Here is a 12,384-nt window from a genome sequence, read left to right on the forward strand (position 1 = left end):
CACAGTCAGGCTAATTATCATACGAGCAATGAGGTGTATCATCACAAGAAACAGTTCCCTGCTCCTCCGGGTGATGTGGGCAGAATTACTGGACTCTCTGCACACACAGAGCTGATGAAAACAAAAACTAAATTAAAAAAAATAGTTGTCAAGACTCATCCTTAGCTAATAGTGATAAAATATTCAGAGCAGTTAAGATTGTTTCAAGATGGAAAACTTTTAAAGAAAAGATATAGCACTAAAATAAAATGTAATGTCTGGGTTCTTAACAAAGATTGGCATAAAGAGAATGGGTGCTTTAATTAGTACTGCTCCACAGTTCCTTTTAAGTCAACACAACTCTCCCGTCTACAGGCATTGCAAGCATTTGGGTAATCTGATGTATTTTTCCCACCCGGTCCTTCGTGTGTAATAAGTGTACTTTAAAAAAGTTTTAGTTATTCAACAGTGAATTTGGGAAAGCTGGTAAAATTTGGACATTTCACATGTACATAGATATAAGATAATTTTATATTTTAAAAGATTCTGTCATCTGCTTCCTGTATTTGCTCTCCTCAGTAACCAGTAATTACAACTTCAGCAAAAACAAAACCAACTCCATGAAAAGAAAGAACAGGAAACTCAAACTCCTGCTTCTAGTCCCTTTATTACTTACGTCTTCCTATAAAAGAATAACCTTTCATTTGTATCCTGGAAAACAATGACACATAAAAACTAAAAGCAGAGATAAACAAAGCTGAGAAAAAGGGGAGGGGGGGGAAGTCGCTGACTTCTCCTTGAATAAGTGAAAGGTTTCAGAAAAAACCGCTTCTCGAGTCTTCCTATACTGTTAGCAATAGAGGGTACATCTCACCATGGTAAGGCAGACACGCCTAATAAAGTTCTTTATTGTTCTGGCCACAGTACAACAGCTATTTATATCCATGTTCAAAAGACAACCTATTTAAAGGACAATTTATCCTAATTATTTAGGGCTCTGTGGACAAAAATTAATCCTCAGGTAAATTTTTTTTTTTTTTGGCTGCATTGGGTCTTCGTTGCTGTGTGCGGGCTTTTCTCTAGTTGCGGCGAACAGGGGCTACTCTCCACTGCGGTGCGCGGGCTTCTCATTGTGGTGGCTTCTCTTATTGTGGAGCACGGGCTCTAGGCGCATGGGCTTCAGTAGTTGTGGCACGCGGGCTCAGTAGTTGTGGCTCGTGGGCTCTAGAGCACAGGCTCAGTAGTTGTGGTGCATGGGCTTAGCTGCTTTGCGGCACGTGGGATCTTCCCAGACCAGGGCTCGAACCCGTGTCCCCTGCATTGGCAGGCGGATTCCTAACCACTGTGCCACCAGGGAAGCCCTGGCAGGCGAATTCTTAACCGCTGCGCCACCAGGGAAGTCCCAATCCTCAGGTAATTTTTTTAAAGGTTTTATTGAGTATAACTGACAATGAAATGCACATATTTAAAGTGTACAATCTGATCAGTTTGGACATACGTATACACCCATGAAACCATTACTCCAATCAATATAATGAACACATCCATCACTCTCTCCCTAGTAAGCTATTGATCTGCTTTCTGTCACTGCAGATTATTTTGCATTTTCTAAATTTATATAAACAAACTCATACAGTGTATGCTCTTTTTTTCTGGTTTCTTTCACACAGCACAATTACACAGTTTCCTCCATATTGCCAAGTGTATCAGTAATTCACTCCTCTATTCTGAACGCTGAACTGTGTGGCTACAATACCACAGTGTATATCCAGCCTCCTGATAATGGATATTTGGGGCGTTACAAATAAAGCTGTTATAAACATTCATGTACAAACCTTTGTATGAACATGTACCTTCATTTCCTTTGGTTACTGACCTAGAAGTGGGACTGATGAATCAGATTTTAGGGATATGTTTGACTTTTTAAAAAACTGCCAAACTGTCTTCCAAAGTAACCTCACCATTTTACACTCCCATGGCAGTCCTTCCACACACCTGCCAGCAGCTGGTGTGGTCATCCTGTCAACTTCAGCCGCTGTGATGGGCGTGTAGTATTAGCTCACAGTGGTTTTAATTGGTGTTTTCCTAATGGCTAATGATGCTGAGTATCTGTTCACGTGTGCTATTTGCCATCCATACATAGTTCTTGGTAAAATGTTCATTTTTTTATTGGGTTATTTTCTCATCATTGAGTTTTGAGAGTTCTTTTTATAGTTTGAATACAAATCCTCTATCAGACATGTAATTTACAAATATTTTTCTCCTAGTTCTGTGCCTTGTCTTAATTTTCTCCACAGTGCCTGTCAAAGAGCAAGTTTTAAACTCTGATGAAGTTTAATTCATTTTGTCTTTTATGGCTCATGTTTTTGGTATCCTACCTAAGAAATCTTTGCCTGTTTAAGGCACAAACTTTTCTCCTATGCTTTCTTGTAGAAGTTTTATAGTTTTAGGTTCTACATTTAGGTCTGTGATCAGTTTTGAGTTAACTTCTATATAAAGGGTAAGGTTTGATGAAGGTTCCTTTTTTTTGCGTATGGTTATCTGCTCCTGAACCATTTGTTGAAAAGACCATCTTTTCTTCACTGAACTGCCTTTATACCTTTGTCAACAATCAGTTGACCAGGGTGGTGTGGCGTCCGGGGCCCTTAGCCCGAAGCAGAAGAGGCCCGGCCCGCGGGACAGAGCAGTCGCCACCGCCAGTCCCCGAGCCCGCCCAGGGCCACCCTGCAAGGAGCCGCAGGCAGCGGGAGCCTGAGTTGCTGCCGGTGCTGGCACCAAAACTGACAAGCTGCTCCTAAAACTCACATGGAAATGCAGCATCCCCACAACAGCCAAGACAATCCTGAAAAAGAAGACCAAACCTAAGAGGACTCACACTTCCCAACTTCAACGTCAAAGCCACAGTGCTCAAGACAGAGCAGTGCTGGCCTGACAACAACAGAGATGAATGGAACTGAGAGTCCAGAAACAACCCCTCACAATTTCGCTCAACTGATTCTCAACAATGGTGTGAAGACCCTTCAGTGGGGGAAAGAATGGTCTTTTCAACAAATGGTGCTGTCCATTAAAGATGTTAAAAAAAAATTGTAAAATAAACAAACAAATGGTGCTGGACAACAGGACGTCCACATGCAAAAGTATGCATTCGAACCCCTACCTCACACCATACACAAGAAATTAACTCAAAATGAATCAAAGACCTAAATGTAAAAGCAAAAACAATAAAATTCTTATCAGAAAACACAGGAGTGAATCTTTGTGACCTTGGCTTAGGCAACGATTTCTTAAATATAATACCAAAAGCACAAGAAATGAAAGAAAAAGTAGGTAAACTGAACTTCATCGAAATGAAAAACTTTTGTGTGTCAAAGGACAGCATCAAGAAAATGAAGAAAATTCCCACCCAATGGAAGAAAATATCTGCAAGCCACATGGCCCAGTAAGTCCAGTCCTAGGTGTGTATCCAAGAGAAATGAAAGCATTTGTCCACACAAAAACTTGTACATAAATGTTCATAGCAGCATTACTCATAAGAGGCAAAAAGTGGAAACAACCCAGAAGCGCATCAACTAACTGCTGAGTGGGTGAACTAAATGTGGTCCATCCACACGGTGGAATATCACTCAGCCATAAAAAGGGAAGCACTAATACATGCTATAACATAGAGAAGCCTTGAAAACATTATTTGCATGAAAGAAACCAATCACCAAAGGTCACATATTGTATGATTCCATTTATGTGAAATATTCAGCATAGGCAAATCCACTGAGGCAGAAAGCAGGTTAGTATTTGCCAGGAACTTGGGGAGAAGTGGGGAATGACTGCTAATGGGTATGGGGCTTCTTCCTGGGATGATGGAAATATTAAAATTAAATCGTGGTGATGGTTACAAAATTCTGAATAAATAAAAAAAGCCACTGAACAGCTTAAATGGATGAATTTTATGGTATGTGAAATCTATCTCATCAGAGGTGTAAAGAAGAAAGTCAATTAGAAAATTTTAAAACCATCTAATCTTTAAAAATGCCATCAAGGATATTCTCCTAAAGTCTTCAGAACAACCAACTGAGAGTTTACATGTGAGTCTAGTTCGGGCCCCACTGCCCCGGGGCACGGCGTCTCCTCCCTCTCAGCAGCACCTTTAACACGAGGTGTTGAAATCAGGTACTGTGCGTCTTCCGTGTTTTCTTCGTTTCAGAATTGTTTGGACTGCTCTATAGTTTTCTCCATATAAATTTTATTTTATTTTATTTACTATTTATTTATTTACTCAGGCTGCGCTGTGAGGCTTGAGGAATCTTAACTCCCTGACCAGGGACTGAACCCGCGCCCTCGGCAATGAAAGCGTGGAGTCCTAACCACTGGACCACCAGGGAATTCCCGCCATATAAATTTTAGAATCGTCTTGTTGATTTCTTTTCTTTTTTTTAAAAAAATTTATTTATTTATTTATTTTTGGCTGTGTTGGGTCTTCATTTCTGTGCGAGGGCTTTCTCTAGTTTGCGGCGAGCGGGGGCCACTCTTCATCGCGGTGCGCGGGCCTCTCACTGTCGCAGCCTCTCTTGTTGCGGAGCACAGGCTCCAGACGCGCAGGCTCAGTAGTTGTGGCTCATGGGCCTAGCTGCTCCGCGGCATGTGGGATCTTCCCAGACCAGGGCTCAAACCCGTATCCCCTGCATTGGCAGGCAGATTCTCAACCACTGCGCCACCAGGGAAGCCCCTCGTCTTGTTGATTTCTAAAACAGAAAAATGCTACTGGGACTTACTTTTGCCGGGCGGTAATGTAAGATGACAGAAAGTTTGTAAGTTTAAAGGTACGTGGAGTGATGTTCTCCCGCTGTCCACAGGTTCTCCCTCTTACAGAACTGTAGTCCTGACCACAGCGAGCTAGAGAGACCGCGGTTAAACGCCCGAAACTATGTAACTACAAGGCGCTTCACTTTTCGAGCGTGACAGGAGTCCCAAACCTAAGCACATGCACATCACACATTCGTATCCTACAAGCAGCCACTTATTTACAAGTAGGAGGTGCAACTCACCTGCAGAGAACAAGCACACAGTTTAAGCTGTGCAAATGAACAGTGTGCTTTATAAATAAGATAGTTGTGTTTTTTAAAACTCTTCCTTGTATCTTTCCTTTGTGCCTCAAATTACCATCAACAAATGTAGCGTGGGCAGTAAATCCCTTAGGGCATATCAAGTTAGTATCCCAAAAGAAAATGAGTTGGGACTGCTGGCTAGTGAAGGATTATCACTTCCCTAAACACCAGAATCCTTTTATCCGTTATCACATCAGAAAAAGCAAGCTTTTCCGATAACCAAAGCTTTTTAAGTACCAAAACACTTCATTCAGCTTAACCATTTGGGGTTAGAAACGTCTTAAACTGAACCCGTTAACCCGTGGGACAGTTATCTCAGAGCTGCGACCGGCCTCCAGGCGCCTTTTGCAGCTGTCCGCTCTGCTTTCAGAAGACTCACGGCGCCCCATCCTGCCAGCCTGCCGCCTCCCCACCCTGATCACAAGGCCCTCCTCTGGGGAAGGGCCACGAGAGGCCAAGTGTCTACCCTGCCAAAGCTCATTTCTTTGCAGAGAGGCTGCGGACCGGGGCCGAGTCCAAGCCCAGTTTGATCAGACGGGCTGTGAGTGGGATCTGTGTGTGGGATCTGAAGGGCTTGACGCTCAGCAGTTCCCACGCAGGCAGGCCCTGTGCAGGGGGACCACGCCCGCCACCAGCCCCTCAGGGGATATCCGCCAGCCAGAGGCCGACTGCAGAGGAGAGGAGCCAACACACCCAGCGTTTCAGGGACTCGCTGGGCTCCCCAACTCAAGCAGGCCTTGGAAGATGCTGGGGTCCTGAGGTTCTCTGATTGCTGACACTTGGGTGCTGGTCGCAAGCTCTGACAACCTCCAAAACCGAAGGGAAGCCTTTCCCATACATTTTGAAAAGACACATCTATGGAGTAACAACTGATTTGCACAATTCAGGACTTCCCAAATCAAATGAGGGTTTTATCCTTGTGGTATTAAAAGTACTTGAAGTATTCTGATGTAGCTACACTCTTTGAAAAGTTAGTAAGCTGCACAGTGTAAGTACTAGATACTAACCAGAAGCTGCTATGCCTGAGAACACTTCCCAGTAAAGCTGGAAGCAGATTTTCCTTATCAATCAGTTTCCAACGATGCATGTGGTCAAAGGAGAACCTCGCACAACGATGGGGTAGTAACAGAACCCTGGTGACACAGCCAGCCACGCACACGCAGCTAAGCGGGACCAGGAAACTAAGTCTGGCCAGTAAGACATAAGTGGAAGTGTCTAGTGGCTTTTTCTGCCACACCTCGCGGCATCTGGGATCTTAGTTCCCCGACCAGGGATCGAACCCACGCTCCTGGCAGTGGAAGCAAGGAGCCCTAACCACTGGACTGCCAGGGAAGTCCCTCTAGTGGCTGTTTTTAAGAATGCTCCATGAAAAAGAGGTAGAAGTAACCTTTCACTCTCCTCTTCATCCCATGTCCTGTTGCCTGGAATGAAAACGTGAGGGCTGGAGTCCTAGCTGCCATCTTGGACCGTGAGGCTAAGGGCCACCTCCCAGAGATGTCAAAGCAGTCAACTGGAGGGAGCCTGGCTCCCTACGTATTTTATGGAGCACAGCTGCCATTCCAGCCCCGGGGCCGACTCCTTGTACACTCCGATGTTGTTTAAGCCACTGTTATCGTAGATCTGAAATTCTAATAAACAGTATGCCTCCATTTTCACAGTTCTCTACTTTAGCCAACTCTGGTGACCAGCCACCAGCAGCTGAGCACGTCAGTCTAGAGAATGCTCCCCACACACACCAAGGAGTTTCTGTCATCCAGGAGGTACAGAAGAACACCAGCTCATCTTTGCAGGCACTTACTATATCCAGACCCTGTACTGAGCGCTTTGAATGAACTGTCTCATTTAATTCTCCCCCAAACTCCATCCTGTTTGACTGAATGGAGGTGCTGGGGCACAGAGAAGTCCAGCATTGTCCTCGGTCACACGGCGAACAGGGACACAACAGGACTGCGAACTCCAGGCTGTGCCCGAGCCCAGCCCCTCCCCCTCGTGGAGCCTGCTGAGGTCCAGGGAGAGCAGCCCCCCAGGCCCAACAAGCCCACCGTGGAGACGGTCCACCCACAGGGCCCAGTCCCCACTTCTATCTCCCGCAGCAGTGGCACAGTGCTTTGCAAACGACTCGTCTTTTATTTAGAGAAATAAAAGTACCACTTCATGGTAAATGTTTCCTTCCTATCCCTTAGAGGAGAAAAGGGAAAAAAAACTTAGCATCTTACCTCAAAGGAACATTCAACATTTCTTTCATTTTTTTTGTGTGATAATCCCTTCAGGTCTATCTTTTCAACACTCACTGTAAAGGTAAACAAAACAAAACAAAACAACAACAAACAAAATTATAAAAATGAAGTAAGAGCTTGAAGTACACATGATTAGTTTGCATCGATACATTAGCAACTTTTCACAGTCCGGCTCCCAACGCCCGGCCCCGTCTCCTCTGCGGTGGGTGAGCTCGCCAGGAACGAGGAGGCAGCTCGCTCGGGAATGGAGGGCAAAGTTGAAAGTGACACAGAAGAAACAGGCAAAAAATAAAAACAAATCATAGAAAAGAAAGAGATCGGAGCTTGAAAATGCACAAGGGCACAGACCATAATTATAACTGAAGATTAGTTATGATCTGTTCTCATTTCCGAAAAACTAATGCTCAACGTTTTCCACTGAGATTGTTCGGAGACACAGCTGCCCAGAACCTCTCACTGGCATCTCCTCGTCTCCTCCTTCTAGGACAAAGCCAGGCTGAAGGTGTGAGGAGAGCAGCTGCGGAGGAGACCCTGCAGACCCCTAGCACTGCCTCTGCAAAACAGAGCAAGGATGGGCAGAGGCCGCAGCTGCACAGTCGGACAGGGATGAGAAAGGGCCGTCGCCGTTGGAGAGCTCCAGAGCCATCCCCTCTGCGTACCTCCCTTTTCACAGGCAAGGGTGCGTGTTTTTTTCTCCTCAAAAAGAAACCGATACAATTAAGCTTCTAAGCCCTTAAGCTTTAAGATGCAAATATTTGAGCACAAATATTTGTTGAAAATAAAACAGCACTTATCCAACATGATGTAGTTTCCAAACTCCCAAACCCCATTAAGGTTCGTATGTCCTATTTCTGATTCAAATACTAAAGTTTCTCAAGTATCGAGTTAACTGACTCTTCAAGCTTATGAACCTTGGGCAGGCACGGGAGGTCAGCTCTTATGCAAAGACCCTGGCAAATGAGGGAGGCTTTACTTTCTGAACAGCACACACACCTTCTTGCACTATTTTTCCCCAATATTTCCAGAGGTCCCTTGGCTGTGCACCATGGGGATTTCTACAAATCTTCAAAACCTGTCTAGCATGACACACTCAACATAACTTATTAAAGCTATTAAGTTACACTTTCTGCAGACTCCCCATCTCCTGGTCGGCCACACCTTCCATAGTTTTCTCCGGGCCACCCCCAGAAAGCTTTGTGCTCAAAAGTTTGGAGGGAAAATCTGAGAAACTCCTTTTTTGTAGGCTGCCCACGTACATTAGCAGATTAAAGGCTCTGAGAAGTCCTGCAACAAATAAATCTACATTTTTAAACCATAATTTCTCAATTTCTTTGGCCACAGAACTCTCTCCTCCCCTAACATGTCTGAGCACCCCAGGGAGCAACGAGCAGCTCTGTGCACCGGGCTTCTGGGAAGGTTCTAACGCTGCACTGCCCACTGCTGCAGCCACTGACCACACGGGACCACTTAAGTTGGTATTAATTACAATTGAAGAAAATTAAAAATCTCACTCCTCGGTTGCACTCAGCACGTGTTAAGCGCTCCCACACGTGGCTAGCAGCTACCATACTGCAGCAGACACAGAAGGCCGGTCATCCCAGGGAGCTCTACCGGGCGGCACTGTTCTAAGCGAGGGGCAGGCAGGCTGCAGGCTGCCCTCGGCCTGTCTGTCTGTGCAAACGGGCTCCGGGGCACACAACCACGCTGTGGGCAGACGTACCGTCAACGGGTGCTCTCCACCCCACGACGGCAGAGCCCGGCCCCAGACTCCGCACGCTTCCCAGAGCCAGAAATACTGACTTTCTGGATCTCTGCAGAAAAAAAGGTGCCAATCCCTGCCCTAAACCAACAACTGTTCATTCACCAACTCGTCTTACAAAGCTCCTGCTGTGTCCCGGGCCATTTTCCAAGGGCTGGGCACACAGCGACCAGCGCCGTCGATGGGTTCTCGCGCTCACAGAGGTTACGGCCTGTTGGGGAAAAGACCTTTCACGCCCTGAATTTTTCTCACGAGTCTCCCTAATTTTATAAAGTTGCATCAGGGTTGATATGGATCTTGGGAGACACTAGAACCCATTTGGTTTAGAGTATTTTAAGCTTAAAATAGCATCTCACAGGAAGGAATTACTCTAAAGAAAAAAATAAGAACGTTTTCTTCCTTTCTGGCAAAACAAAGAAAACACTCCATTTAGCAGCTGTGCACTGCCCGACCTCACTCGGTGAAACTACTCACTGTTCCTGTCTGACTTCCCCAGTCAGATTGTCAGCAAATAAACAGCTCTTATGTTTTCCCAACCACTATTTTTAAAAACCTACCCACAATGACCTCACCCTAATCCAGATCCTTTACTTTTTTAAACAACAGAATATACAAAGTCAATGAAAACAGAAAAACGTTATTCGGCATTTTCCCAGGCCACAGAACACCAACGTGTACCTAAAAGTTCCAGGACTGAGTATGAGCATTTATGGGAAAAAAAGTAAAAAGAAAAAACCCCAACTGGACTGAAAGCGGGAAGTGACTCATATCTGGACAGGAAAATGTGAAAAGCAGATGAATGTTACTCAGCTGTTTTCAAATAAAAGAGGCATTTTGGACCACAGGACTGAAACGTTTGCGAGACCTCTTCAAAATCACCAGCCCACCTGACTCGGTGCTCTGTGTCCGCGCCATCGGCCCTCTGCAGGCAGCTGCAGCGGCCCCGGCACTGCCAGGATGGCTCCGGACCAGATACACGGCCGGCCGACGAGTTCTGCTGCTTTTCTCTTGGTGCCACGCCCACTGTGTGGCCACACGGGGCTCTGAGGGTGGGAGGACGGCCTGCTGGGGCGGGGGCGGGGAGAGAACGTGCAGAGGGACTTCTGTAGCAGATGAGAGTGCTGACGGTGGCTAACACAAGGGGCGGCTGGGGGTGTTGAACTGGGCTTCAAAGGTGTGTAAGCATACTCTCGATTTTGGAACTACTAAAGGCTATGTTTATAAAAATAAAAACATGGAAAAATGCTTATAATATTACCTGAAAAATTATAAACTGTATGTATAACATGATTATAGTTGTTTAAAATGTTAAAGAAAGATTGACTAAAAATAAATTATCAAAAATGATAGGGTTAATTGTGTTTGGTTGTGGAATTATGGGTAGTTTCCCTGCCAAATTTCTGTAATGTGGTTTCATAATTTTAGAGTGTTTACCTACACGCATACAAATTTGTTGACAACCCACTTAAAGTCTACTGGTAGATAATGCGGCCTCCTTCCCTCCCAACACCCTCGTGAGCCCTGTAGACTGTGTCATCTGTCACACACGAAGTCCCAGTACTTTCTGAAAAGTGCCAGCAAACTTGTGTCAACTTTAGGGGCTAGATACCAAACCATCACCTGCAGGGAGAGAACACATCCAAAGACAGGATTAGCACCGACTGGAAAGACCCCGAGCCCAAAGGGGCGCGGTGGGAAGAGCGCTAGGGGGCTGGGAAGGACGTGAGCCTCGCTGGGGTCCAGACTGTGCAGAGGCTCAGGGCAGGGCACCCAGGGCTGGGACCCCGGGACTTGAGGCCACCAGCCTGCTCTCACGTAGAGATGCAAAGAGCAAGGTGGTGTGCTGTTTGCTTTTAACATTTCGTGTGTTCAAACCTTTCTTCTTTTCTTATTCACGATGTACACTAGGAATTCTCAAATCTTACAAGTTAGAGCACACCGTCTTCACTAAGATGTGTAATTGCACTGAACTACCATTTTTATAATTGGATCAATGCCTAATTTAAAAACCAGAACACTAACGTAACTGAAAAAGGAGGGAGGGAGGGAGATGTGCGTAGAAGAGACCGCAAAAGGCCCCGTAGTAACAGCCCAGACAAGCATCCTGAAAGGCCTGAGCGGGGTCTGGCGGAGTCACAGACGACTTCCAGCAGCCACACCGCCAGGACCAGAAAACCACTCCCCGGACCTCAGCCCGGGGAGCTCCTGCTAAAACCGCCACAGCCTAAGGGCCACCTTCGCTCAGCCTAACTGCCACAGCCTAAGGGCCACCAAGGGCCTTCAAACGATCTCCAGGAGCTGATGGCCACCTCATACCGAGAGAACACGACACCTAGAGATGATGGCTTTAATATGTCCCAAGAATGCGGCACTCTTTTGGAACATTTTCCCTAAAGTCTTCTGGAAAAAACTGGGTGGTTGGTAGTTTTCTGCCAATTATGTGTTTTACTTGATTTCAAAGTATCTTTATTAAATAACTTAATTCTGTACACACAATAACAAGAAACCAAAAATTACCAAAACTGTGCCAAAAGAAAGCACAGTAAAGAGGGTATTATTCATGAGTAAAGGCAAAGATGAAAACAATCATGTTCCAGCACAACACCTTCTTCTCTCAAGTGCTATACAACAGAACTCAGTGTCTTCATACTTAGAGAAACTGAACCAGACTAATATTCGAGATGCCTCCAGCTTTACAATTGTTATTATTGAAAGCTAGTTTTCATCTAAAAATTGAAAACCTGTATTCTTAAAAGTCTCAGTTGAATAATGATGTTCCTAAAATATCAAGTTACTTTCTCACTTTCATTTAGTTGTCTGTGTTAATGGGAATAATTTTTTAAAACGCTGCTTCTTTTAACTGTCCTTAAAATTCGAACATTCACTACTATGCTGATTAAACTGATCCTCTTTCCTACATCTTTTCAGGTCATGTTATATTTAAGAACTCTGTAACTTATTTTTCTTTTATTTTTTATCATCTAGCTACCTTGCATTAATTTGTTAGTTCTCCAGAAATATAGAAACAAAAGCAGTACCTGATCCAGAAAACATAAAGCTGATAAAACATATTTCTAAAGTAGCAAAAATAGGAAATGAACACACACTCCATTGGAATGGTTGGTGATAACGGCACTTGAATCTAGGGGCCTGAGGAAGTCACTTGTTTATGTGTTAAGGCAAATGTTTTATTCAGCCTTAGTACGCACGAGGCACAGGAGCAGCCGTAAGTGATGGGAAAATGACACAGTTCACAGCAGTGCTGTGGGGCTAGACCTCAAAGGGAAGGGCCCAGCGGGCAGAGCGACAC

At 45.1% G+C, this 12,384-nt stretch overlaps 1 protein-coding gene across 2 annotated transcripts in view; it reads right to left on the reverse strand.

Moving 5' to 3' along the window:
- ZCCHC14 (zinc finger CCHC-type containing 14) overlaps positions 1-12,384 on the reverse strand; it is a 56,928-nt gene that overhangs the window by 17,034 nt on the left and 27,510 nt on the right. For both annotated transcript variants that reach the window (XM_059905885.1, XM_059905884.1), the window contains exon 3: positions 7,295-7,368. In XM_059905885.1, coding sequence (XP_059761868.1) covers positions 7,295-7,368 — 74 coding nt within the window. The remainder of the gene's footprint in view (positions 1-7,294; positions 7,369-12,384) is intronic.

The sequence above is a fragment of the Balaenoptera ricei genome, chromosome 19 (assembly GCF_028023285.1).
Source record: "Balaenoptera ricei isolate mBalRic1 chromosome 19, mBalRic1.hap2, whole genome shotgun sequence".
NCBI classification, from domain to species: Eukaryota; Metazoa; Chordata; class Mammalia; order Artiodactyla; family Balaenopteridae; genus Balaenoptera; species Balaenoptera ricei.